Genomic DNA, 27,524 nt, shown 5'->3' with positions numbered 1-27,524 from the left:
CCTTGGTGCCTGCTAATGGGACACAATCCTCAGCACAAGAAATGAGCGTTGTCCTGCAGGCAGAGCGCAGTAAAGGGCTTTACGCTCCGCCTCCGCTTTTCTCTGCATGAAGGGCACGAGGTGGGTTGCTGGTTTACTTGTTAGGAGGGTGAGTTAAAATACTCAATACTCCGCACTCAAATTTCAGCAGGTTGAAGGGAAATGCGTTCTTAAACTATTGCATTTGGTTTTTGAAAATTATGGAAATTGGGTCAGGTGAATCTAGGCTGCCTGTGAAAGACAGTCCCGTCCCCACCTGCCGCTGGGCGCCGTGACGCGGATGCCGTTACTGGAGCTCATTGCCCTGGGCGTTCTTACAGGCAATAGAGAGAAACAGCCACTTTCATGGTAACATTCATTTGACATTTTTCAGATGTCTGCTTCAGGATGATGAGACGAATTGCATTTCAAAAGCTCCTGTTTCTCTCTGCTGGGGATAAAAGGCTCCCAGAGTGACTAGGTCACATGAATTTCATCCCTGTGTCCATAAAAATGGAACTGTAGAAACAAGCAGCAATGAAATGCAGAGCTGAATTTTTTATTAGGAAAAATTCCTTCACAGAAAGAGTTGTCAAGCATCGGAAGAGGCTGCCCAGGGCAGTGGTGGAGTCGCCATCCCTGGAGGTATCTAAAGGACGGGCAGACGTGGTGCTGAGGGACATGGGGTAGTGGTGGCCTTGGCAGTGTTGGGCTGATGGTTGGACTCTGTGATCTTAAAGGTCTTTTCCAACCTAAATGATTCTATGTTTCTAAAGTGATTGAGAAAGTAAAATCTGCTTACCTCATTAAATCTCATACCACTACTTGAAAATCGCAGAATATGGCGTGAACCTCCCATAAATGTTTTCTCATTAATAAAAAACCTAAAAGCTAAAATTTATTTTAATTATTGTAATTGTAATAATTGTAATTGGAAATAATTCCCTTCAAGCGCAATGGGGCTGTAAGCTTTCTCACACTGGAGGAGTTCAGAGCTCAGACCCCGATATCAAATGCCATTGATTCATTGTGGGAAAAACAGAAAAATTACCTAGGAAGGGATAAGACCAATATTACTACAAAAGCTAGAGTAAGTATTGTATTTCAGTCTGTGCTAAAAATGAAACAAAACTATATATCTGATACAAATGAATGTTGATGGTGCAACGCAGGAAAAAGCAAAGTACATTACGAAACTTATGTTCAGAGTACACAGAAAAAAGTAATTGAAAGAGACAGGGAGCAAGTGTGTTCCTCAGTAAATGAGCATTTCTGATCTCCTTCCTCTTATCTTTCACACACATTCTGAGGAAAAGATTTAAAATATCTGCTTGAGATTTGGAAGAGGTCTGGTAGACATTGGGATAGCGCGAGTTCCGTGAGTAGGATTTTAAGGATATATTGAACCCAAAGTGGGAAGTTTTCCTATTTACCAACTTATTGTTACCTTAATTTTCCCATGGTTTACATTGGTACCTGATAAAAACAAAAAATGCTATTTATGTTTTCTGCCTGCTCAGCAGAGCCCATCTATCCTCCACAGCGGACGCGGGATTGCAAGGAAGCGCCCTGCTCATTCAAGCTAGTCCAGAAGCCGATAATGCTGATCCTTCCCACTAAAAGACATTTTTTTGTGCTATGTGGTCTATCACTTGGCATTGAGGAGCAGAAAAAAAATCCCTGTTGTACTTGGAGGATGTTTGAGCATTTACACTGTAATACCAAGGAGAAAAAAGACACATTAACGATTTCCTGAGCAAATCTCCTCCACAGAGAACTGATTGGAGGCTAAAAATGGGCACGTGCTCAGGTATTTTTATGACTTTTATTTGCCGTATGAGAGAATTAAAAGCCATTGGACTGTGGGTCCAATCAGGAAAGCAGATATTTTCCCTTTTTCTACGGAAAAATACATATTGGCATTATTTGGCTATTTAGTATGAGCAAAAGAATGTGTGGTAAGCGTGTGCATGCGTTAAAGGGCTGAACTTTTTGTATTAATTGTATAGTCAGCTCAGGGGAGGCGGCTGCTGGAGGATATTGCTGAGGGAGTGCTTGGAGAGATTTAGAACAGGATTAGGCATTTGTGCGAAGAGGAGCAGCTCTGACTGGCGCGCTGCTGCGGGCAGAGGAATCAGGAGGGAATCACCGTAAACTAATCACCAGGACAGGGGAGGAAGCCCCTCGCTGCCTCCTTGGCACAGCTGCACTTCTCTGGGGGACACTGCTGAAGGGGAAAAAGAATCATATTAGGAAAAATTTTTACACAGAAAGGGTTGTCAAGCACTGGAACAAGCTGCCCAGGGCAGTGGTGGAGTCGCCATCCCTGGAGGTATTTAAAAGCCGGGCAGACGTAGCACTTAGAGATATGGTTTAGTGATGGGTTTTGGCAGTGTTGGGTTGATGGTTGGACTCGATGATCTGAAAGGTCCTTTCCAACCCAGGCAATTCTATGATTCTGTGATCAATTTCCCGTCACTATCCGCCGCCAGACGCCTGCTCCAGCAGGGGAATGCCCCCCATTACACCTCTGGTGTATACCTGCCAGGAGTGCTGTGTCCTCATTGCTCCCGACTGCATCCCGCCTTGCACTGCTTACAAAGCTTAATCTTTAATTGAGGATTGCCATCCATAATATATACTTAATCTATTTTTTCTCTGAGAATTTTAAATAATTAATGGACCTCTGTTATATAAAGAAGCCAGCTATAAATCATCCGAGCTGCACCTAGAGATTTTTGATGTTCGCATTCTCAAATGAATTCCATCTCTCCGGGGCCATCTACTCTCTAAACACAATTCTGAAGAGGAATTAGGCATGTAATTAGTCACGAGGAAATAAACGAGTAATCTCCATCATGGATTTGATACTAAAGCTTTACAATCCACAAAGGTTGCTGTGTTTGTGGCAGAGTGCTGCTGTTCTGCTCTGTCATCAGAGCTCCTTCATTCAGCGTGTGCACGCAGGGATTTTTCCTTGGGGGGACCTGTTGATGGGAGCGCTGTCTGATGCTGCAAAACCGGCCGTGTGGATGCTGTAATGAGGCAGTAAAAGCCATTGCTGTGGTTTCAGAGGCCGGAGATGGCCGGCAGCGCACACCTGTCTAGAGCTCACCCTTCAGGATCACGCATTGCAGAAAGGATTCGGATCCAGAGATTTCCGTGCATCACCAGCTTCACAGCATTTGGATTACAGTCCAATTACAGTCGTTGAATCACAGCCACCTATTTCCTTTTCACTCTGTACTTCAGAAATAGAAATGTTCCGGAGGGTCTGTGCCAGGTTCCCAGTAGTTTCCAGTTACAGTTACTGGTCTCAACTGCTGACGCCTGAAGATACGGGCGTGCAAAGAACCGAGACGAGTTTATGAAACTGACTACAGAAAAAAAAATACTTTAAGGACTCCTGAAATCACACAGTTTGAGATATCCAAGTGTCACCTGAATTTCCCAGGTGATTTGGACTCAGTTTACCCCCGCCTTCTGGTCAGACCCCAGTGATGAGGCAGAGCTTGTGTGATGGCAAACTGGCCCAGAAGACCATTGAGGAAGAGGCCTTTTGAGAAAGCCTGAAGTGACATGTGCTCCTGCCCAGAGCTCCAAAGCTGCGATAAGAGGAGTTAAAGCAAGAGAGAGGCAACTGAAGAGGAAGACCCTTGGGGAGGGGATGGTGGGAGAATCCTGACTTTGGTGGCATCCAGGGGATGAGAGGTGGTGGAGCTGCTTCTGTTAAGGCATCAAAGTAGGTGACTGAAAAGCATGTGAAAAGAGCTAGATCCAGATTTGAGAATGATCTGCTGAGCTGAGGAGAAAGAGTATTAAAACTGAATTTATCTTACCATTAGAACTGCCAAATGAGCCTGGTGCCCGGGCGCTCCTTTAGAGCTGACCATTCGAGGGACACCTTGACAGGTCCTCTGAGGAAGGGGAACAGGCGGGTTCAGAGCATGGTGCTGGGGAAGACCCCGCCGAGATGTGCCAGCTATTAACTGCCTCATACGGAGTTTACGACCAGGAGACATTCACGTGAGTACAAAGGCTAGTGCCTTCATAAGCTGTACTTTAACAGCTTGCCGTTTTCTCTCCATGCACTGTTGTCTGGGCAGAGGTCAAATTCTCCCTTCCCCAGGAAAAGCTTTCGTAAAGGCTGGGAAAAAAACTTTCTGGCTTACGGACTATTTGTGGAATCTCTCCAGAAAAAGGGATCTCCTATTTCCCTTCCTCTCGGCCCGCAGAGCAGAAAACAGGTGTAAGATGATCTCTGACATAGGGAGGTCGGTCTGTCTGACAAGCAGTCAGTTGGAAGCTCCTCTAGGGATGGGGTTTTTGTTAGTGGCCAATCTACCCTTTGCCGTAAAAACACAGTAAGGGGAAAACAGTTACCGGGCCGTCATGATGGTTTTCTGTTTGTGATAGGCCAGTTTTCGTTATTTGCCAATATATTTGCTCCTACTGCACATCCCCAGTGCTTCGCTCGCTTTTGCTGAATGGGAGACACAGGTCGCAGGAGATGAGCGAGTTTCTGCCCTGCCACAGCTCGGAGCCTGATGCCCTCCCGCAACTGCCGCTGGGTCCCATGGACCATGCTGACTCCAGGGGCGCTCCGAGCTCCCCGATCCCAGCTCTGCTCCGGCTGGCGAGGCCGAAGGCAGTGGGGACAGCCCTGTTTTGGGGTGCAGCGACATATTTCCCCGTGTCATTGACTCTACATGGCTTCATTAATGCATTGTGTTCTTAAAAGTAAACGTAGTAGAAATCCATTGTTGCCCTGTAGAGGCATAAATGGGTTTGAGAACAGCTTTCATGTAAACTATAGGTCATTTGCCTCTACTTAAGTACTATCATATTGCCAAAAGATATCAGATGGATAATAAAGGAGAGATTGGCGTGAGGTGGGGCAAGGCCGGGGAGGGGAGGCGAGCCAAGCCAATTAAGGAAGGAGCAGAAACGAAGCAAGGAATCATTTAGAACTGAAGTGCGCCTTGCTTTTGCCCAGCAGTAACCCCGAATGTTTTGTTTCCTTAAAAAACCAGGCGGCTGAGCGATGTAAAAGCCGCTGCAGCGACCTGCGGGCAGCCTGTGCCCTTCTCTCGCCGCCCCCGCGGATTTCTCTCAAAGAGCCCCAAACCCGGGCCTGCCCATGGGGGTGGGCCGGGCCCGCACGGAGCCCGCACCGGGTGGGGGGGGGGGGGGCGTTGAGCTCGGCGGCGCCCGCAGCACCGGCACCGCGGGGCCGAGGTGCCGACCCGCCCCGGGAAACCCGCGCTGCAGCTCGGCCGCCGCGTCGGGGCCCCCACCGCACCGCAGCCCCCGGGCGACTCCGATCCCGATCCCGCTCCCGCCCGCCGGGGGGCGCAGGCTCCGCGGCGGCGGCCGGGCGGGGCGGTGCGGGGGATCTGGGGGGGGAGCGCCGCCCCCCCGCCCCTTCCTCCACCAGCCCGCGGCGGCCGGCGGGGGGAGGGCGGCAGCAAATCAGCCCGGCCCGGCGGGGCCGCCCGCCCCCGGCCGCCGCCTCCGCCATTGGGCCGGCCCGGCCCGCCCTCCCTTCGCCCGCCCCGCTGGGCCGCCGCCGGGGCTCCCCGTTCCTGCGGCCGCCCTCAGCCTCAGCCGGCGGCGGCAGCAGCGCGGGCGGGCCCCAGCGCCGCCCCCGAGCGGGCAGCGCCGCCCCCGGCCCCTTCCCGCCGGCGCCCGGCTCCCGGTGGCCGCCTTCCGCCGCCCGCGGGCCAGCAGCAGCAGCGGCGGCAGCTCACCTGGGGCGGGCGGGACGCCCCGCGCGGCGGCTCCATGGCGACCGCGGCGGTGGAGCCGGTCTACGGGCTCTCGGAAGACGAGGTGGGTCGGGGCGGGGGGCGCTGGGGAGCCCCCGCGGGGGCGGCGGCGTGGGTCGCTGTGTGGCGGGGCGCGGGGGGACGGGCGCCCTTCGCCCCCGTCCCCCCAATCGCCTCGGGCGCGGAGGGGAGGCCGGGGAGCCGGCCCCGGCGGGGGGCGAAGGTCGAGGGTCGGTCCGGGAGCCCGCCCCGCCCCGCGGGGCTCCGCGCCCCCGCCCGGCAGCAGCCGCGGGCGGGGAGACGTGGCGGGCGGCGGGTCGGTGCCCGAGCGGGGCGGCCCGGCCCGCTGAGCGCCGCCGCCCCGGCAGGTGCCGCCGCTTGCGAGGGGCCGGGGGCGGCCGCAGCCCCCCGGCAACCCGCTCCGCGGCCTGCCTGCCGGGCGGGCCGGGCCGCGTCGCCGCGGGGGCGGGAGCGGGTCCGTTGGGGTTTGCCACCGGCCCCCGCCGCTGAGCCCGTCTCGGGCCGTGCCCCGACCCCGCCGCCGGTCCCCGCCGCCCCTCGCCCCGCCGCGCCTCAGCAGGGGCTGGTGGCGAACAAAGAGCCGGGGCCGGCGACCGGGATGCCGTCGGCGGGAGGCTCTGCCGGCGCCCCCGGGAGCGGGACGGCCACCCCGTGTCATCCCCCGCCTGGTGCCCGGTGCGGATGGAGCTTGGTCACCTAGGGAGGACTGGCGATAGCTAATCGCCGTGCTCCGGCCTTATCAACCGACGGCATATGGTTCTGCAGAAGCCATGCTAACAAATTAAATATGCATAAGCAGAACAGCCCGCTTTATCTTAAGTGAGTGATAAAAATTGTAGTTAATGCCCTTTTTATTTCATTGCCTTGGTCAGGTACTCTTTTTTTTATTAGCAGGCAGTATAATAAAGCATCAGAAAAGGGACAACCTATATCACTGTTCTGTGATTTCAGTGTATCAGCTGTTAGGATCAGGCATATTGCTTGCCTGGGTTGTATTTTTACAAGAGTGAATAATAATAATAATTATAAAAATGGTACATCCGGTTTTATGGGACTAAACATGAAGGGCTGTCTGTCGGTGTGTTTGTGGTATAGGAGAAACTGGCGTTAAAAAAAATCTTCTGACTGTAGAAGCTGCCAGATGATTTTATTACCTATTATATTTGAGCGGCACCAGTCTAGATGACTGCACCATTTAATTCCAGTTGGAAAGGAGGCTCTTTGGCTGTGGTGGGTGTTTTTATAAAGGGGGGTGGTGAGTTCTGCTTTTGGTGAGGTACAGAGCTATGAAATGCTCTGTGTGTGTGGAGGTAGGGAAGAGGAGAGCGCGCTGCGAGGGCCTTCGGCGCTTCAGGTAGCGAGCACAACATCAAGGGGAATCTTTTCCTCCCGGGGCTGTTTCCCCAAGCCTTGACGTGAGGGCAGGGCCGTCTGGCGGCCGCCGTGCTTCGGGAGCCTCCGGGCAGCAGCAGGAATGCTACTGCCTCACCGTCCCTTGGGGTGACCTGGGTGGTGGTGATCCGCTTGCTCCCGGGGTGCTGGTGCCTCTCCATTCCCTTGGGGTGACATGGGTGGCAGTGATCCGCCTGCTCCCGGGGTGCCGGTGCCTCACCGTTCCCTTGGGGTGACCTGGGTGGCAGTGATCCGCCCGCTCCTGGGGTGCCAGTGTGGGTGGGGGGCACAGCCAGGCTGGCGGGGCTGGCCATCCCAGTGCTGGCACCCCAAAACACTGGATTGGTGGCGGTTACATGCTTTGATGGATTTGAGTGCATTAGCAGGTGTGATCAGTGAGGGAAGGGAAACCTGGGAGCCATCCTGCCATGCCCTGGGTGGGTGGTTGAGAACATAATCCTGGAGCCTGGCTGCTGCTGTTTTTGTTGCATGTGTACTCGCTGGTATCTTTTGTCCCTGCCTCCTTCCTCGACATACGCTGGTACTCGCGCAGAATGTTAAAGAGGAGCGAATGCATGGAGAAATCCACTGGACGGGGGAGTGCAGCTGCAGACACTGTGACTCAGCTGGACCCCTGGCTCCGGGGTGGACAGGGGCTTGGAGAGCCAGGGCGGGCACTGTGATGGTGCTCGTGTCCCCGGCTGGTACGAGGGACCTGGCCTGCTCCAGGGTGGGCACAGCAGTCCAGGTAAGGAAGGGTGTCCGTCACTCGCCTCCCCACGTAAAGCCAAGCTGTTTGCAAAAGAACCTCTTGGAAAAGCGAGCCTTTGGTCTGTCTGCGATGACCCACGGTGGTCCCACGTCGCGGATGCAGTGGCGACTGCAGTCACCCTACCTGTGAGGAACGGTGGATCGGTTCTTTGTTCCTGTATCCCTGTAGATCGTGATGGTGCTGGACCAGTACAGCGATCATCGAAAAATATGACAGGAGGCAGCGAGTGGAAATAGGGTGGAAGAAGGAGGAGGAAGGGGCAGGGTGCGGAAGGGCATGGAGAACACGGGCGGTGTTTCAGTACGCCGACAGCCTGAACCGCTGTTGAGCCTGCGGTGAACATATGGGCAAAGGAAAGCAGTGAAGGAGCGGAATCTCCCAGGGAAGGCGGCCATACGTAAGCTCCATTGCAGGCACATCTCGAGAGCGGTTGCGAAAGGCAGGTATGTTTACAGTTTGATTGCGCACTGGCTTTTGTGGATAATGACTTCCCATTAGCATTGGCTCGGGCTTGACTCGTCTCTTTGTTTTGAAAAGCAAAATCTCTTTGCTACTCTTGAGAGGCCAAATCACGTATGTGGGCATATTTTGGCTATTAATTTTTCTTTGTTCCTACCTTGGTTTAAAATACAGTTTGCAGTTCTGTTGTATACTTTTGTGTTTTATGTAGGGCTTTAAGTAGGCCTCATGTAGGCCTACCTGTCCTAGCACAATTGCTGATTGGGAAAAGTAGTTATTTAAATGTAAGCTAGACTTGCTTAATGGCTTCCCATAAAAATAGCAATATCTATGACAAATAATTAAGCATAGGCTTAACTTCTACTTGCTCAGTAGATGTATGTGTCAGTAGGCCTACTTCTTGTCTTAAATTAAGCATATGCTTAAGTGTTTGCAGAGTTTGTGCCTACATTAATGGCTGTAAATAGCTGTAATTCTCAGTGGATACCTTCAATGTGGACATCTGTTCTTATTTTGTTCAAATACCGTGATAGGCGTTAAGACACTCGGTAGTTGAGGGACTTACTGAGTCACAGATGACAAACCAACCGTTGCATTTAGCCACTGACAGACTGCATTTTTCTTCAAATGTTGTTTTCAGAAACCTGCCTCTTTGTAAATATGAGCTATAAAAAAAGTTTATTAGTTAAAATTAGCTGTAAATCAAATTCACTTCCTATGAATTTTTCACCATGAGGGCGACTGTAGCCCTGGCGCAGGTTGCCTGGAGAGGCTGTAGAGTCTCCATCCTTGGAGCCATTCGGGAGCCATCTGGACGTGGTCCTGGGCAATCGGCTCTCGCTAGAGAAGGGGGTGGGCCAGATGACAGTCTGTCAACCAGCCTGTGGTTCCGTGAAATCATATTTACACAGCCTACTGGAAGCTCAGGTGCTCTCAGGCAATCTTTAAATGGCAGTATATTTAAAAACTTACACCCCTGAGTAGCTGAAAATGTGTGCGGACGTAGAGCACTCCTGACGGAAGCTGTGTGCCCGTTGCACGCGTTGGGTTTTGAGATGGCTGTTTGTTAATTGCTCCTGCTGTAGCAGTGACGGGTCTTCAGCGCTGGGCTCAGCAGCGGGAACGGGAGCACCGGCCCAAGGGATGGAAGTGATTTCCTCCAGCGTTTGTTTGTTTAGGGCGTCCCTGAACCATTGAATACATCAGGACCCTTGATTTTTAGGAATTACTGGAGTAATCTCATAAACTTAAATCTACTTTTTAGTCATCTTTACTTTTTTGCAAGAAGAAAGGCAGTAATACGTCCCTTAGAGAAGGTCACCTCTCGTTCATTTCACTTGAGGTTTCTGGAGAGTTGTGGAATTGAACATGGGCCAAGCAAAACGGAAGTTTCCCCAGGTATTCCCTTTGCCCTTCTCAGTGTGCTTGGGTAGAAGAAAAACGTGCAGCTTCTTGTATCTTGTTTGGTTAAATAAATAACATGTCTTCAGGAAAAGATCCTTGAAGGTAGAGTATCTCTTTATATTTCAAAATACAGGCAGAAAAGGGGTTCATATGTAAAACTGCTCTCTCCAATTCTAGCATTTCTTCTCTTCCCAAGTTCTATTCAGCTTCCATGACTTGTGGTTGAATAAACTGAAATTACAAGCTTCCTACTGAGATGACATTTTGTCATGCATTAGAAATTGTCAAAAAGGAGCTTATGTTCATGAAAATATCTTGATGCATGAGGTATAATTGCATATGCCTTAAAATAAATAGCTCTGGATATAGGCACTGCAGCTTAACCTTTTTTTCTCACCTTAGTTCTTGTGTAGTGGACTGGGCAAAACATTGTGTGTGAGAAATGAATCCTGAAGGATTTCAAGACCTCGGGAGCCTCCACGGCACACTGCTTTTAATGAGACACGCTTTCGGTAAATGCAAGCAAAACCAGTTTTTGGGTATGATGGAAATGGTACCTGCGAATGGGATGAATTCCTGTGAAGCGTAGGCTTATCTATACTTTATCTAACATCAGCGTGAAGAATAAAAATAAGATTTGCCACAATGATGTCGTGGCAAAGTACAGCTTGGGGCGTGAGGTGACGAGGAATACGGCTGCGATAGAGGGGGTGAACTGCCTCTTTTTGTGCAGACTGTTTCAAAAGGAGGCCTGTGGGCAGGTGGCTTGTGTGTCCTGTGTTTTCCTGGTCCTGGTGGGTTTGTTCCTCTGGAATTGCCTCCCTTGAGGGTGTCTCGTTCCCTGTACTCGAATGTGGTGTAAATGAAGTTCGTCTGTGTGTGTTCTGGTGTGGTCCACGAGGTGGGCTACGAAGGCCTCAGAAGGAGTACGTCAGCACACTGCTTGCCGAGTCACTTGATGTATTACTGAGGAAAAAGGCTTCCCCGACTTGAGTAGATGACAGAGCAGTGACGTGGTGGAGTTCAGTGTTGGGTTTCTCTACTTTGCATTTTAAGCAAACTGTAAATCTGTGAAATAAGCCTGATGGTGAGTTGTTGGGGGGAAGTGTCTGAGTTCTAGATGGTTGCAATTAGTTTTGAGGCAATGTTTCTGATAACGTTGCCTCCATGGTGAAGCTGTCTCTGGCTGCTCACCGTGCTTCTGCGTTGCTGCTGTACAGCTGAAGTTTTTCGGAGCCTGGAGCAGAAGCACTGGAAGAGCCTTGGATGCATGGATGGATGGATGGTCGCCTTTCAGAGGTCACAGGCATCGCTGCGGGTGCCGTGCCGTGCTGAGGAGCAGTTGGTAGGCAGTGGGGGTTCCTTGTGGAGGCCTACAAGGAGGGCAAGGGGCCAAGCAGCACAGGGCCAGCCTGCCCGGTGCAGCATCTGCCCCTGCTCCGGCTCCGCTCCGCTGCTGCCCATGGGAGCCAGAAGGCTCTTGTGCAGGAAAAACTGGAGCTCCTGAGAAGAGACAGCTTTCGTGAACAGCACCACGAACGCACTCTTGAAACAGGTCTGTTGTTTCTGCTGCGAGTACTCTGGCTATGTAAAAGCATAACTCGTCGGAGTGTGAGCAGGGGCCTCCCTTGGTCACAGCAGTGACACAGTGTTCTAGTAATAAGCAATTCAGAATAGTAACTTTTTTATTGACTTTTTAAATGGAAAAAAAATCTGGATTGGCTTTATAGATTCTAAGTGCATTGGCTTCCCAGGGATAGCACGTAAAACTTTAAATGATGTTTAAAAAGTCCAGATAAGGAAGCATTTCATAAATGAAAGGGCCTGCATATCTACTTGTTGTGGCATAATAACAAAATTAATAGGCTGTGGTTCTCAGCAGGTCAATAGATTTTTATAAAAGCTTGCATTTTAAAGCTGCTTTTAATGAGTTATCAGCATATTTTGGCCACTATTACTGACACTGAGTAAACTCTAGTTTTAATATAAAATTAATGTAAAGACATTTAAGGTGGTTTATATTAAAATGTGGGTCTGAGGGAGTGAAGGAATTTGGGTTCACCCATTCAGAGAGCTCTGTCTGTCCTCCGCCGCCGCCCTCTGGTAGAGCGAGTGGGTGTTTTACGGTCTGGCGAGGGATGCTGCTGCTGCAGGGGCTTCGGCTGCCCCTGTCCTTGTCGCCCGGACACTGCCCTCGGGGAAGGGACCAGAACCATCTCCCTGGGTTCATATTTTCAAGATCTGTGTTGTGGTCTGGCCATCGGAGGGCACTGTGTAGTGGTAAATGTAAACTCAAGGTTATCCTCTGTTTGTGCACAGATTCCATTTTCCTGGGGAGTAAACGTGGACTCTGAGCCCCTCAGCTGCTGAGCAAAGCCCTTCTGCTGCCACAGCAGCCGTCGCAGCCATGGGGACACCGCTTTCGCGGGAGTTACGCTCAGTGGATCTCCGGTGGCGTGTTTTGTTTTGAAAATACAACCAGGCATGACAGGAGCGCCAAATGAGCTTACCTTTCAGAAGGGAATAAAATGAATATCTTAAGATGTTACGGGAAGAAAGAGTGCACCACTGCAGCCTCTAGGTTGGAGTTGTGTCTTCAGACAGTGAGAGGGTCAACGGGTTATAATATTTATCCTTTCTAAACCAAATAGAGCTCATTATGCAAGGTGGACTATCTCCAGAGGTGCTGTGAGATCCGGGGGCCGCGTCGGGGGTTGTGGGACTGCATGCTGTTATCTTTGCCTGTGGCATGCCTGTGGGTGATGCTGCGCGGAGCCGAAGAAGGCATCTGCTGCGGGGCTCTGCAGCCGCTGGGCGCCGGTGTTGCAAGGGCTGCTGTGGGTGCAGCCGGTTTGGCAGCTGGCTGATTTCAGCTGAATCAGGCTAAACCAACAGCCTCTCGGTCCCGGGGGATTCATTGAGGCCAAGACCTCTTGCTTAATTAAACTCAGTGGCATATAAACTGGGACTTCCCTGAGAGAGTGGGAAACCTCCAGCCTCTTCGTAGCAGTGAGGGATGGATTGTCTACTGGCTTCAGTCAATAAAAAGTTGTGGGCGCAAAATCAACGTGCGGTAGTAGCTTGGTTTAGTTACAGTTTTGTAAATTTTGGTGTCGATGAACAGAGGAAATCTCTCTATTATAAATTTCTTCATCTTTTGCTTTCGTTGCTGCTTCTTCTTAAATGTTTGTTTTAATTGTGTTGAGTAAGAGTTTTCCTGTAGCAGTAGAAGAAATGCTACTAGGCAGCTCTGTCCCCTTTTAGAAAGAAATGAAGTGTAATCTTGTACACACTGTTATTTTCAGTAAGCTGGGTAAGAATGCAGCGGCAGGTTGGGTGACTTCTCAGACTTGAAAGGAATGTGGTTTTACTGCTGGCGTGCTCAGCTCAGCTCAGGACTTGAGCTGTTGCCATTTCATTATTACAACCTGCCAGGGCTTTTACCTTCAGCTGGAGCTGGAGCTTTCAGAAGTGTTTAACTCGCTGCCATGCCGGCTTCTTCCAGCATGGGGTTCTTAAACTGCTCCCTTTCCCGGCTCCCTCTGTCTTTTCCTCTCCCCTCCTGTAAAGAAGGAAGAAAGTCAGAACCTTAGGAAAGGGATTGTTTTCTGCAAAGAAGCAGCAATTTACTAGTAATTCACTTTAAAATAAGAGATGTGGTTAAATTGCACAGGCCTGGAAGCTAACTGTAGTTAAAATAGTTTAAAAAAAAATCCAAAAACAACAAACCACCAAACCAACCCAAACCCCAATGAAACACATCCAAAAACTTGATTCTTGAAATGTGTTATGAAATGTCTGTCTTCCAGATAATGTCTTGACTGGCAGCAAACTCAGCGTGTACATTTGTAATTGCTCGTTTTTCCCTCCCTCTGTTCTTTTAACCCTAATTCCTGTGCACTGGCAGGATGTAGATATTCGTCAGAATCCTGATTTCTAGGAGTTAGGAACCTTGCCTGTAACAAAAGAAATAGCTACGATTCTGGGAATACTGGCAGGATATGAGGAATAATTCCGTGAATGAGATGTTGTTTGCAATTAAGCTGTAGTACCTTATTTTTGTGCCCAACTGCATGGATTAGTGTTGTTTTATTGGTGTCATGCTAACTCAAGACAGGTTTTCTTTTTTTAATGTAGTTTATCTGCTGGAAAAGAGCAGAATTGTTCAGAACGGTGCACAATCATGGTGTCCTCTCCTTTGGCAGTTTCCCGTCTTGAATAATCCTGGCTTGAGGAGGGAAGTACGTTAATGTGATCTGTGCTTTTCTCTGTGTGTTTTTAATTGAAAGCAATTCAAAGTCTTACTCTTAAGCATCTTGATGTCGATGATCGCACTGCGTTGATGGCAGGATTTTGGAGAGATAGGAGTGATGAGTAACTCTCAGCAGAAGGTGTCCTGGGATGACGTCCTCATCGGCTGTCCATCTGGTAACTGGTGTGGCGGGGGAAAGCTCCGCTTCTGGCCTCTTCCTGGTGAGACGGGGTGCGAGGTCCCGAGCACGCTGCTCCGTGAGCCGTGGTGGGTGTCCGTGTGCACGTCAGGCGCTCATTGAGGCTCGAAGGGTGCTCTGCTCTTCTGTTCCCCTGCGGGGCGGGTTGTGGTTGTGTTTAAGGTCTTCGGAGGATGAAGAAGCATTTTATTTGCCAAGAATGAAGTGCTCTGGAAGATAAACTAACAGCAAGGAAGAAGTTTTTTGGGATATGTTGAAGGGAGACGAGCCAAAGGAATTTTTTTGGTGCTCTGCTTGCAGTCCTCCTCCTCTATCTGTTTATCCAGTTCCTCTGATGAGAGAGAGAATGTCAGGTCTCCTCCACGCCATGGAGTAACTTACATAAACTGTCATCAACTTCTGAAATAAATCAACAAAAGTATTTAACTTTTTAATCATTGAAAAATTACAATAGAGGCATTGCTTCACAATCTCAGTATTTTATTTTTTTTCTGCTGAACACTAGCCAGGCTTCATTTTTTCCTAGCTGTTGGTATGTTTATGTGAAATCTTGCTTCATTTCTACTGCTAAATGAAAGCAGAGACGTTTCACTCAAACTTTTTTGTCTGGTTGTTTGAAAAAACTTAATAAATGACCATTTATTTTTTAAAAAAAAAATTTCTTGGCTGCTATTTTCACCACTCCTCCTTATGGCCAGCAAGTGATAAGGCATTCTGGCCAGCATGTAACGGAAACCATAGAGTCTTGCAGTCATCAGATCCTGATTCTGCTGTGTCCAAAAAGAAATAATAGTAATAAAAAATCTGAATGAAAAAGGATTGACTTTCTATTATAAACAGATTGCCTCACTTTCTTGGTTTTGAATTCAGAGGGACAGATCCGGTCTCTGAAAGGTCCTTGAGCCTGTGGTCCCTGGAAGCTGGGAGGTAACACCATTTTGTTGTTGCCAGGTTTTTGCCTGTATCTTATTCTCTTTAGTGTTTGCTTTCGGTCAGTGTAGGAAGGCACGTGCTGGCCCAGGTGTACTTTTGGCTGGTGTATCTAACTTGTGAGTTACAGGGACTTGCTGGGTGAACTCGGTCCACTCCAGAGCAGATGTGCTCCCCGGGTGCTGCCACCCAGTCGTCCATGAAGCGGAGCGGGATCCGCTTGGCAGTTTTAGGTGGGGATCACTGGAAAGCTGCTGTCGTTGCCCAAATGTTGAAAAAGCCTCGACGTGGTGTGGGGGGGTGGGTGTTGCACCTCTTGCAAGGGTTTCGATGTGTGGCCTTTTAGGGTCAGGGAGATCATCATCTCCAATCTCGGCTGGCATTGTGTGTCTAGTAGATCAGAGTGTCACTCAGATATGCTACTAAATACGAAATTATTTTTAAAGCTTTTCAGTCCTCACACAATTGTCAAATGGCAAAGCCTGAAGGTGTTAGAAGAGCTAATTCCCTGTTGTGGCATGGGACTGGTGGAGGGGAGGTGGCCGGGTGGTCCCAGCATGTTAGCTCTGGGCCAAGCGGAGGAAGACGAAGTCTCCACGGGTTCTGACGTGGAAGAGAAGTGTCAGGTTTTGGCGGTGGGAGGGAGGCGGCCAGGCTGAGGCTGTTGGTGATGGAGACAGCCCAGGCAGCTGGAGATGAGGCTGAAAAGAGGTCGTTTAGCCCAATTTATTAAAATGAACTGAAACCTGGATTTCTGGGTTGGCTGTAATGCTGTGGCTCCCTCGTTACCCTGATTCCCTACTCCTGGGGAGGCTGGGGCAGGCACAGCTGAGTGGGCTGAGGGCCTTCAGCTGGTGGTCATCTGCTGCCACCTGCGAGTCGTTACCTGTGGGCAGTGCCCGTGCACCACCCCTGTTTAGCAGAGGGGCTGGAGGCTGCTGCTGTTAGGTGGTGGCTTCTGGAGCAGCCGATATGGATCTAGTGGATTTGCACTGCTGAAAGGGATGTCCTGCTTTCTCCTGTACGTCTTGGGACCTTCCGTGAACTAGTACGAAGGGCTAATTTGCAGGCAGCCGCCCATTCCTTTGCTGGGCTGTTGCATTGCAGTAGCTGCCGCAGAGGTGAGGAGAGTCAGAGGTATGTGGCAGGAGCTGCTGGGGTGGTGGTGGAGGGGGTGTGTGAAGAAGGGAGGGCAGGACATCTGCTATTTGGTGGCTGTGAGCTATCAAGTTGGCTGTCTCGGTCTCATGAATCCAAAGCTTTGGCTGGAATCCTGACCCTGATGAAATCTGTGATAATTTTGTCTAAAGGCAGCTCATCGGTAGCCTTCTGGAAATGTTAAATGGACGAACTCCCTAGCAAACAAGTGGAGAAAGTAAAGGTTTCTTGAGTTTGCCGGTGATGATATTTGTGGTGACGGGAGCGGTGAGAGGGACACATGGTGTGTGGACAAAACTACATGTCTGTGCTTTCTGCTTATGCTAATTTAGCCTTATTAACAAAGCAACAGAATTGCTGCTTTGGAAAGAGCAAGCAGCAATGTACTTGCTTAACCTCTCTTCTCAGTAAGATGATGTTGTATGTATTATAAAATATTGGCTTAGCCCTTGGTTATAACTGTTGAGCCAAAAGAACTTGAAAATACTCTGTTTTGGCCAAGTCTTGCTTTAGTGAACTAAAAGACAGCTGCAGAAAGTGTGGAATACTTAAATGGCGTATATGCAATTTCATTTTATAGCTGTGGTAATGTTGTCATTGTTTAAAGTCTCGGTATTACTAGGCTCTCCTCCCTGGCTTTGTATGTGCTTTTTTCCCCTCTCCTTTTTTAAAGTGCAATGTTAGTGCTAACGTTGTCATGTAAATGGGTCAGTAGATAGACACCTGAGGAGATGGCAAACCCCTGCGCTGGCCGAGAAGTGGGTTCGGGAGGACAGAGTCCAGGCTGCGAAGCTGCGTGCCCGAGGAGGTGTGTGCCGTGGTGGGGGAGCTGCTTCACTCCTTATGTTACCCGTCCTCGGGCAGGACTCTCTGTTGCTGCCTGTAACTCTCTAACACTCAAAGTACTAAGTATCTAGAGCTTTTGGGGTGGTTTTTCCAGTTATTTGTAATTTTTCTTATTGGAATGCCAAAAATTAAGTATTGTGTTTGTATTTTTAAGAAGTACATCAGTACTGTACATTGCATTGTACTGAGTAGGGAATTTTCCCATTTTTAATGGCTACAAAGATGTTTAAACCTGGCACAGTCTAGGCATTGTGGAAGTGCAGGTACTTATCTAAACTTGTGGAAACTTCTTTGAATCTCATCAAGTACTGACTGAATGGGAGTTACTGACTCTCCCTATGGTTAGGAGACGTTCGCCACCTGTGACAAAAATGGTTGCTCTTCAGATGCAATTTATTTTTGGTATATCAAAGGAGCTAAATTAACATCTTGTTGTGGCCTGAGTTGGGAGGCTGGGTGGCTTTGCCTTCCTCTCCCCCTTCCTTAGCTCCAGCTGTGATCCCTCCCCGCCCTTTGTGCTAGCACTCTCCCGATAGGTGAATTGATACGGGTTAACCAGAAAGGATTAGAAATAAGCCACAGTTTAGGACAGGTTCGCTTTCTGCTGTCCCGGTGAGTTGAGTTTGCCTGCGATGCAGTCGTACAGTGCTGTGGTTGTCTCAGGTAAGCGGTGGGGGTGTGTGGTTGGGTGGGCAGGAGAAAGACCTGTATTTTCGTCCTTGCTATCTGTTTTGGTTCAGTTCCACCTGGTCAAATCTTGTCACTTAATATTTTATTCCTCATTTCCAGTGTCTTATAGAAAAAAGTTAACTCCTGCAGGTCAGGTAGGACATAACAAACACAGTGCTAGAAGTTCACTTGCAAGTTCAGTCAGGATTTTGGGTGAATGATGCCTGCTCCTGCAGCCTTGGCCTGAGGAGGCACTTCTCATTTCCGTTTCGTGTGCAAAGGAGCTTTGCGGTTTCGTTATCCCTTGCAGGGTAGGCTGGTCTCAACCGTGCTGTGACACACCTCTGTCCTGACAATGTCCTTCACGGTGACTCACCGGTACTTGCCCTTTGAGCAGAGGCTTATTAGACAGCACAGTACGTAGGATGAGTCGTGTTTCCTGTCTTCTCTGTTGGTAGTACCTCCCTGCCTCTGAACCTCATGGTCTTACCCAGCAGGAGGGCTTGCTTCTGCTGTATTGTCATCTCCTTTGCTAGATCTTCTGCTAGTTCTCGCCCACAGTTCTGGTGCTAATCGTCTCTTAACAGTAGTGGTTGATTAGAGGCTTGTAGGAGATGAGTCCAGGAGCATTCTCATTAAAAACTAGACATTCTGAGGGTATTAGCAGCCTGAGACTACCACAGGTGTTTCTCCTTCCTCACAAGCTTCTTTGTGGTTGTAACCATAACCGGCTGTTTAACTACCAGTAGTCTTTGCTGTGTTGTCGCTTCACTGAAGTCGTGATGAGTAAGAGTCACAACATACACTTTGGGTAGCAATTCTTTTTCAACTCATGGAAGAAATACACTCTGTTAACTTCGTGGGGTGCTACCTTTAGTAAGCCCAGAACGTTTTACCTGCTGTGTATCTCTTTGTGTGTCCATTCTTCAGTTTGCAGTACCGTTCAGCACTGGGGCAGCACGGTTGAGGAGATGCTTTTGGAGACCCAACTAGACAGGGCCGCAGGCCAGCTGGTCTGAAGTCAGTGTTGACCCTGTGGGCACAGGAGTTTGACTGGAGATGTCCCGCTAATCCAAATTACTCAATGACACTGAAGTCTCCAGGGCTGCTGAAGTACTGTAACAGCTGTATAGTTTCTCAGAGCATGTTTTTTCCACTTCTCAGAGTTTATTGTATTCTGAGTTTGTCGTGTGCCTTGGTTTATCCTACTGATTAGGAGGTGGCTTTGGGCTGACTAACCGATGGATGATTTTTTTGAGTGCTTTCTGACTGTAATAGCTGGCAAAGCCACCTTTAAAATAGCATCTCCTTTGCCCAGTGACCGTTTGCTCAAGGAATCAGTGGAAGGTCTTGTTTGATTTGTTGAGCTTCCTCGTTGGGCTGGCTGTGTACCTGCACGAGCGAGCTGGTGGGGTACCAGTGGCGTGGCCGGACTCCAGGTGGATGCTTGGATGTGACTTTGGATGTTTGGATGCTTGCTAGTGACCTGGGCAGAAACAGAAACGGGCATAACCTGGCCACCGGGAAGGCTGGGCTAAAGATTTGAAAACCAGATGTAAACGTGGGGGCCAGTAGTGTTTTGAAACAGCCTTTAATAGAAATAATGGGCAGTTAACTTGAATGGATCTCTCTTTTTTTTTTTTTTTTTTTTTTAAGGTAACACTACATATGTTTTTTCCATATTTTTTTTTTCCTTTACTAAGTGGATTATCCTGATGGTGCTGTCCTGTTGCCCCTTTTATCCAGAAGGCACCTTCTCATTCTGTGGTCTAATTAGCATGATAGAGAAGCTCCTGGTCTCCTCCCCTGACTCGAGGATGGGATTTCGTTTGCACCTAGTGCAGTGGAGGGCCCGGCTGCCCCACGGGGTGGTGGCTCTGCCCGACAGGGACCCTGGGAAGGGGAGAGGTGGGAGCGGCGGGGGGGGCCCGGCAGAGCTCCTGTCCTGCTGGTGCTGGGCTAGCCAGGCCCGGCCGCGGCCAGAGCTGCCATTTCCAGGGACGTCCTGCAGTTGAACCAGAGGTCGCGTGACGTGAAGCCGCACAGTCAGGTTCTGGTTTTGTCTTACTAGTTTCTATTGTAGTTTAAAAGGCAAATGTTGTAAAAGAGGCTGCCGCTAAGCGGTTATGAGCTGGGTGTGGATTCCCTGTGAAGTCATTAGTCACCGTAGGCCTGTGCGCTCTTAATGCGAGGTCCTGGGAGAGAGACCCTTTGGGAGCCATCAGAGCCATGGGGCCTTCAAAACCCCTAACCAGCGGTCTCAAAGTCCTCAGAGTTCAGATGGTAAAGTTTGTATCTTAATGCGTTTTCAAGTCTTGTGGAGATCTTCTGGTATCATGTAACTGCCTATGTTGCTTTTTCCTTAGAATATTGTCCAAATTTTGTGTTGGAACTGGTGCATATTTTAAAGCATTTCAGTCACTGTCTTTTGATTGACTGACACTGTTATTAAAGAAATGCCTCTGACGCTTGCATTAATTGATTTAGCAAAATTTTTTATTGTTCTCTCATCCTGCTGACATCATGAAAATTTTCCTTTAATCTGTTGTGCTACTGTCATGAGGTCTGATTTTTTTTTTTTGTTTGTTTTAGGTCTGGTCAGTTCAGTTCTGAACTGTTGGTAGCTGCGTTCGTTTCTTCTCATTTCGCTCCACTGAGGGACGATTTGAGGTAGCTCGGCGGAGGTGACGGTAACCCGTGTGAGTGTGTGCTGTGCTGCACAGCTCCCGGCGAGCTGGCCCGCCTGCCCTGGGAGGGATGGAGGTTTTCTTTCAGGTTCCTAAAACTTGCACAAGGAGCAAAGGCATCAACCCGTGTGAGAGGGGGCTCGGGGGTGAAGGGAGTGCCGCAGCCTGGAACTGGTGGTCGCTCTTGCGGAGCTCCAAGACCCGCTGGGGCTCCGGGCTGCACACGCCGGGACGGCAGCGTTTGGAGAAGGGACTGAGGGCCCTCAAACGGGAGTCACTCGGCAGGCTGGAGCACACATGCCGATAGCATTTGATAACGCAGGAATGCACTACGGCAGCGCTCTGTGTCATTGCTAGCGTTGCCGTGGAAACCTGAGTTTTAGCACCAGCTGGTTTCGGTGTGTTTGGCGCTCGGCATCCCGATGTTTATCAGAGAGGCAGGGCTGCAGCCCATGTCCGCCAGCCTGGGGTTGCACACTGGGCCCGGCAGACATCGTGGCTGGCGCTGTGGAGTGCCTGGTGTGCCGTGGCTCCCCTCGGGAGGTCAGACCCTCTGCAGGTGTGTCCCGGGCTGGCCTTGCTGTCCAAGGCGCCTGCTGCCGGCTCGTGTCCTGGGGTGGGCTGGGCCCGCTGTGGGCCGCGCTGGCCCCAAGGCCTGGACATGGCCCTCGGCTGGGCTGCAGCAGGGCAGAGCTCACTGGGAGCCCCGTCCCTTGCCCAAGCTCCCTCTGTGGCTGTGCAGAAGGCAGACTGTGGGGCAAGAACCCATTATCAGGAACGTGTGCTGGGGTTTGGTTGTGCTAAGGGTGGTATCTCTGAAAATGCAGGACCTCCGCGTGGAAAAAGCTGTCCACAGCTCTTATCTGACTTCCTGAGGTTTTCCTAGCTCTGGCCTTCACGTAAGTCATGTGTTTGCCTAGCAACAGCTTTTTTCATTTTGAGGCTCTTTCTGTTTTTCTTCCTGCCGGGTACGGCGGTCTCGTTTCTCCGCCTGTGACGGGGGCGGTGGTGCTCTCCTGCCCCATGCCTGTGGTGTCGGTGCCCGGCACTGAGCGGGGACCGGCGGTCGGGGCACTGCGGTGCCTGGGGATGGGTGCAGCGCTTGACCTTTGGATTTCACGTCTGATCTCTGGTTGCAATCTCTGCTCTTTATGTCGTCTTAGATAAAGGCGGTGTGCATCACACTTTTCAGAAGAGGTTTAAGAGCTTCTCCACCGTTAAACTGGCCGCTGTTAATGTTGCGTAGGTGTGTAGTCTAACGTAGCTTAGACTGAAACTTACTTCCTGCTTTACTGACGCTAAAGAGATTTTCTTTTTGGACAAGAGCCTCCCAGTCAAATGTGAAGACGTGGTTATTGGTAAGTGGAAGCAGAGAATGATCCACACTACTCAATCACCTTAGAAAAGCTTTTTCACAGAGAGATTTCCCCCCCATAATAGTCCGTAAAGGCTTGAAATACACAAAAGGTGTGTTAAAGGCAGGAGGTGTATGAGAGCACAGGACAGGGGGTGTATCGATTTACTGTTATCTCTTACAATTTTCTGACCTGGCTTGCAGGTTTTGGGGAAGGCTGGATGAGAAAAGAATAGCATAGCCATATCACTATTTGAGACCTAAAAACATTGAGAGGAGATACCACTTTACTGCTGATGGATGCAGAAACGTTTAGATATTCCCCTCAGAAAGTAGTAGTAAATTAAGTAGTAGGCTTTGCATGCCAGTGAAACAGTCTGCTGGGTTGGCCAGCACTCTTAAAGAATATTAAATAAAAATTACCCTTTTGCATTCAAGCAATGACTTGGGAAAGTGTACTTGTGAGATTCTCCCATTTGTTTCAGCTGACTTACAATCGAGCGGTTGTTCTTCTGGCTGTGCTGCTGCTGGGATGGAGTATGGTCTAGTTGGAAAATTACTGAGCTAAAAAGCTGCCGTGCTTCTTCCTCCAAGATGATCAAAACGAAACAAGACAAAGTTGTTGCAAAAGGCTGAAGGCTTAGTGATTAATGTTAATTTCTTGCTCTCATTACTGCCTTGCATCTTTGGCAACCCGCCTATTGTACTGTGACTCTTTTCTGTTTTAGTCATCTTCCCATCCCTTGGTGTTACTCGTTACATGGGAGGAACTTGTGCTTTTCCTCTAGCGCCGCTTTCTCCCGCCTGCTCATTCTGTCATTCCCTGCAGCATCACTCCGGGGTCACCAGTTTAACTAGATAACAAAGCTTTGCGTTTCGCTTTGGTGTATTTTTTTCCTTGCTATGAAAATGCTTAGGAATAGAGAACAAATACCTCTGAATGATACCTGCTTCACAGAGCTGTTATTTGGCACTCTCTCTCTAGGCCAGTGATTTTCAGATTTCCCCTGGTAGCGAAGCCTCCCTTGGTGAGATGGGCTGTGATTTGTGCCACACAGGCGACTGTCTTTTCCCTGCCCAGGGCTGGATCTGTTCCCGTTATCCCAGCAGCATGTGTTGGAAAGCAAACCCAGGTTCAGCAAATACTGGGTAGTCTGGACACAGGCTGGCTCCTTGGGTTAGGAATCACTGACGTGGACTCGCAGACCACCACCGGAGGAGGTGGCTCTGCTGAAGCCTAGTTCTCTGATGATAGGGGCGGGGGGGGTTAAGCAAACTTCCCCCTGCAGGGGAAAAGCCCGAGACTGGTTACCAGAATAACCCCTGAGGCTGGTTACCAGAATAACCACTGCCTCTTCTGAGCGGCCACCTACCCCAGGCCCCGCTGTCACTGTCACCAGGTGGCCGTGCCTCCCAAACCAACAGGGGTTAGGCTAAAAAGTACACAACCCCACCCTCCTTTTTTGGATTGCTTGTGAGTAATCATTGAGGAAGCCATTTGGAAAGGTGTAATTGTAGCAGGACGTAGCTGGAACTAAGTTTTCCCCCCACAAATACTCCTCGCCCCAAAGTGGGAGGGCAGCCCCTGTGCAGTGTCCTCATCCCCTGCAGCCAAACAGCTCCGTCTGTTTGCAATCACAGAATTAGCTTGTAGAGTGCTTTAATTACATGCCTTTAAAAACACTACTGGAAAAAATGCTATTTTAAAAACACTACACAAAACCCCCTGGACTGAAACACCATATTTTTTTTTCTCAGAAACTTAAAAACCCAATATTGGGTTGAGGGTTGCAGATTTTTGAACAAGCGAGGCTCACCCATTCACAAAACACTTATTTTGTATTCAGCAAACCTTTCAAACCATTTTCTTCCCCTTCTGTGTACAGTAGGAATGTGTGCACTACGGCTTCCTACCAAGAAGCAGAAGGATAAGTTATGGCAGTGTAGGGTCACGTTGAATTGATTAATCCGACTTGACCCCTTCCCTTCCATCAGCTGTAACGACCGAGAGCAGCAAAGCCAGTCAGCTCAGTGAATTGAACTGGCACAGAAGGAATCTCTTGCTGGGTTGTGTTTCTGTCAAATTGACCTTCTGGCCAGGCTTACTCCGTGTCTGTCGGAGCGGTGGGTCAGATGCAGGGAAGGCGTAGCGAGCGCGTGGTGGTGGAGGGGGCAGGCGCTCTTTGGGGGTGACTGCACTTGGGCTTCATCCAGTGTAATACAGCTTGGTCGCTCAGAGTCCACTGTGTATGTGTGGGGTTTTTTTCTGTTTTTGATGTGTTAAAGCTTCCTTCTTGCATGTAAACTGTTGATGTCCGTGTAGGTTAGCTTAGGGATCTGAAAGTCTATTTGATGTCTTGGGCAAAGTATATTGAGCTTAAGTCACTTTCATTTTAGGAGATGTCTTCACTGATCCCTCTATATTGCCTTAGCAGGTTCATCTGTGGGACTTTCGTGATTGAACACACAGGGTAAAATGCTGCGTCTTCTCTTGTTTTGTGCAAAACACAAATTCAGCTAAATTTCTTCATGGTGCTTTGTGGAGGTTTTATGAAAAAGCCAAAAGTTTGACAAAATGTTCAGATACTTTCCTTAACTGAATTTTCTTGGCAATTGCTTGTGAGTTGTGCATGTTGTTTGTTGGAGATTTTGCATGCGGAGAGAATGTGTTTTTAAGTTTTAAGCACTCCCTAATGTTCCCCATGGCACTTGGGAGGAGAGGGGAGCCCGGAAGACTTTGTAAACAGACTTGGATTCAGTAGTGCAGTTCCTGTAGGCTGGACTGGTTCTCCCCGCTAAATCCTCTGTTGGAACTGGGGAGAGTGCTGTTGCTTTTGAGATGATTCTTGTTGTCTGGGTGGTGTTCAGCTGGGAATGGGAAGTATAGCAATTCTGGGAAGTTGGGGATTTTTGTTTTTCCTTTTTGCACCAAACTTTCTGCTTGCCAAATAAATGTCAGCACAGCCACCCTCGTTCTTATTTAGTCTTTGGTGATTTAAGGCAGTCCGTCAAAAGTCTCGACAAACAGAATGGCTTGCCCAGGTGTTGCACACTAGTACTGCCTGAGTGTTGTTTGTGGAAATTTTTTCTTTGTAATTCTTCGTGATGGCATCTCTGAACGTCCTACAGCTTTAGTCCCGTACTGATGGCTCCGGTTCTACTCCAGGGCCATGGCAGTGTGTTTGTGTAGGTACCTTCTGCTTTTCCTAAGTTTTGGGGTTCCTTTGGGCAACAACTTAAAGCCGCTTTTAGTTAGGTTTGAACAAGCGTGGCGGGGGAGAGGAGAGATACAGGAGGGATGGTTTTATTTTGTTTGCCTTGCAGCACTGTTGGTGCCTGTCAGCTTCACTTGACTTTTTTTGCTGACCAGTTTAGCACTTCTCTTAGTGTCTTAAGTTCCTTACCGGCAGTTGCGTTTTCTGGAGCTGTTACCTGATCTTCTGGGCAGGTTTTGCTATGTTCAATATAAGCGACTGCAATATGAAATTGTGTATAGGCCAACTAATGTTACATAAAAGGTTTAAGCCTATATATTGTTTTGAAACTCCTAATATATACAAAAGTTATGCCTGTTGAAGGAGGCAATTCTGTGTGCAGCTGGATTTTGGTATCGTTGCAGCAGCTCTTAGCTGTTTTTCTCCCTTCGCTATCTGTGGCCACAGTAATAATTTAGAAGCAAAATTGGACTTTCTGTAGATTGTCTTTGTTATTTCTGAAAGGGGACATAACTTCATTTAAACCTGCCTGGAGGAAACTGACTTTGTTCTTCAGACTCCATCTCTTCATTTGTATTATCCCAAGAGTTTTTTGCTGCTGTACTTCATTCACCGTAATATTCATTTGTTGTCTTGGGGAGGGCGGTGGGGGGGGATAAAGCCTGTCCTTGATTCTCGATGTTCCTGACTGAGCTCTGTAAAGGTAAAAGACTCGGTGTTAGCAGCGCACCCTTCGATGTGTTAGCTCCCCATCCTGCCTGACCCTGTATGGCTTTGCTGACACCACGGAAGATGAGGTAGAAGCTGTTCAATTGCCTTGTAGTTTGGCGAAGGAATTTGGAATTGCTGTGCCCTCTGCTCCCTTCTTTTTCTGTTTCTTCCAAGAACACGTATCTGCGCTTCTCTGGGATGAGGTCCTGCTCGGAGATGATGAATGACTGACCTTATTGCAGATCTTCTGCAATACATTGATTCTGAATGTGGCTTTTGTTCGGTGCATTGAGCCACATTTTACGTCCAGAATGCCTGGCAGAACACAAAGTCCATCCTTTGTTTTGGATAATGAGTGTTGAATATTTTAATGAGTGTTTCTTAGTCTAGTCAGTGTCAAGTACCATTTCGGGAACAAGTGACTGAGCTAACCTCTGAGTTTTGTCCAGCAACAATCCATTTATTTATAGGATTTCACAAATTCTTAAGGAGTTCCCTATGAGCAATTAATACAATTTAAAAAAGCATAAATCAAAAAACCAAACCCAAAGCAAACAACACACCAAACCTCCCAAGACCAAAAAAACCCCAAGCCTTTCACCCTCAGTATGTATGCACATATTATTTATATAAAACAAACAAAAAAGTTCTCTGTATTTTCCCCCCTTTTTTGATATGGGTCTCTTTTACAATGTGAAAAAGATGAGCATATTTCATTAAGGGAAAAGTAATGCCTTGGGTGGTACCAGCACTTCCATGGTACAAGGGCAGCTCCCTGGCTCACTGCTCTGCACACTGAAAATAAGCCGTGGATCTAAATGCTGCTAACCCACGCTGAAGATCATACGGACAAATGAACACTGACACAGCGCTGCGGTTGCCTAACTTAATTTTTAAAAACTACAGTAAACCATTTTTTAACTGTTAAACAAGTGTTTTTCCTCCAAGCAGAGGTAATGGATTTTTTTTACCCAATCCTGTTTTGCTAGTGACAAACTTGCTGTAATTGATTATTTTGACTGTTTATATAAACACAGGTGTGCCTTTGGCATTTTTGAGCAGTGATTGTATGTCTTTAATTAAAAGAAAGATAGCAACTATGTTTCTTCCTCCTGAAAAGCATCTTGAATGCATGTATGCATAGGAAATAACTTCTTTGGGTAAATTACTTAAATTTAGTCTCCTGCATTGGTCATGTTCTTGTTAATAATTTTTTTTTAACTGCAGCTGTTTTTCACAATACTTCAGCTTTTGTCCACGTCTTTGGCTGTTCATAATGTATCCTTGTATGTTGGAGGACACACTGGAGAAGGAAAGAGTTGAACGGCATGGTGGGGTGTGCTGTCCTTCCAGCCAGAAGGGTCTGTGTCTGCTCACTGCTTAACTTCCCAAATCTAACCAGTCCAAGCCCCAATTAGAAACTGCATGGGTTTCTCAGTCTTTCATGAGACACCATAGTTTTCGACTTGAAGAGCTTGTTAGCCCTAGAGTATACACTTAAATGACAAATACTGTTTGCGAGCAAAAAAAAGTCAAGTCTTTGTCAAAGGACTGCTGTGTTTTTAAAGAGTAGGAAAGAAAAGGGAAGAAAGCGGTGGAACAGGGAGTGCAGTATGTTGGGAACAGCGAGAGCACAACCGGGATAGAAAGCTGGAGCACTAGACGTCGA

General features: G+C 48.7%; 1 protein-coding gene across 9 annotated transcripts in view; it reads left to right on the top strand.

Moving 5' to 3' along the window:
* The first annotated feature begins 5,738 nt into the window (after window positions 1-5,738).
* The window catches only part of LOC128902120 (E3 ubiquitin-protein ligase NEDD4-like), a 161,417-nt gene continuing 139,631 nt past the window's right edge, over window positions 5,739-27,524 (top strand). For all 9 annotated transcript variants that reach the window (XM_054184530.1, XM_054184529.1, XM_054184528.1 and 6 more), the window contains exon 1: window positions 5,739-5,850. In XM_054184530.1, the coding sequence (XP_054040505.1) occupies window positions 5,803-5,850 (48 nt within the window). In that variant the 5' untranslated portion in view covers window positions 5,739-5,802. The remainder of the gene's footprint in view (window positions 5,851-27,524) is intronic.

Source organism: Rissa tridactyla, chromosome W (assembly GCF_028500815.1).
Source record: "Rissa tridactyla isolate bRisTri1 chromosome W, bRisTri1.patW.cur.20221130, whole genome shotgun sequence".
Classification (NCBI taxonomy): domain Eukaryota; kingdom Metazoa; phylum Chordata; class Aves; order Charadriiformes; family Laridae; genus Rissa; species Rissa tridactyla.
This window is presented reverse-complemented; position numbering and strand designations above follow the sequence as displayed.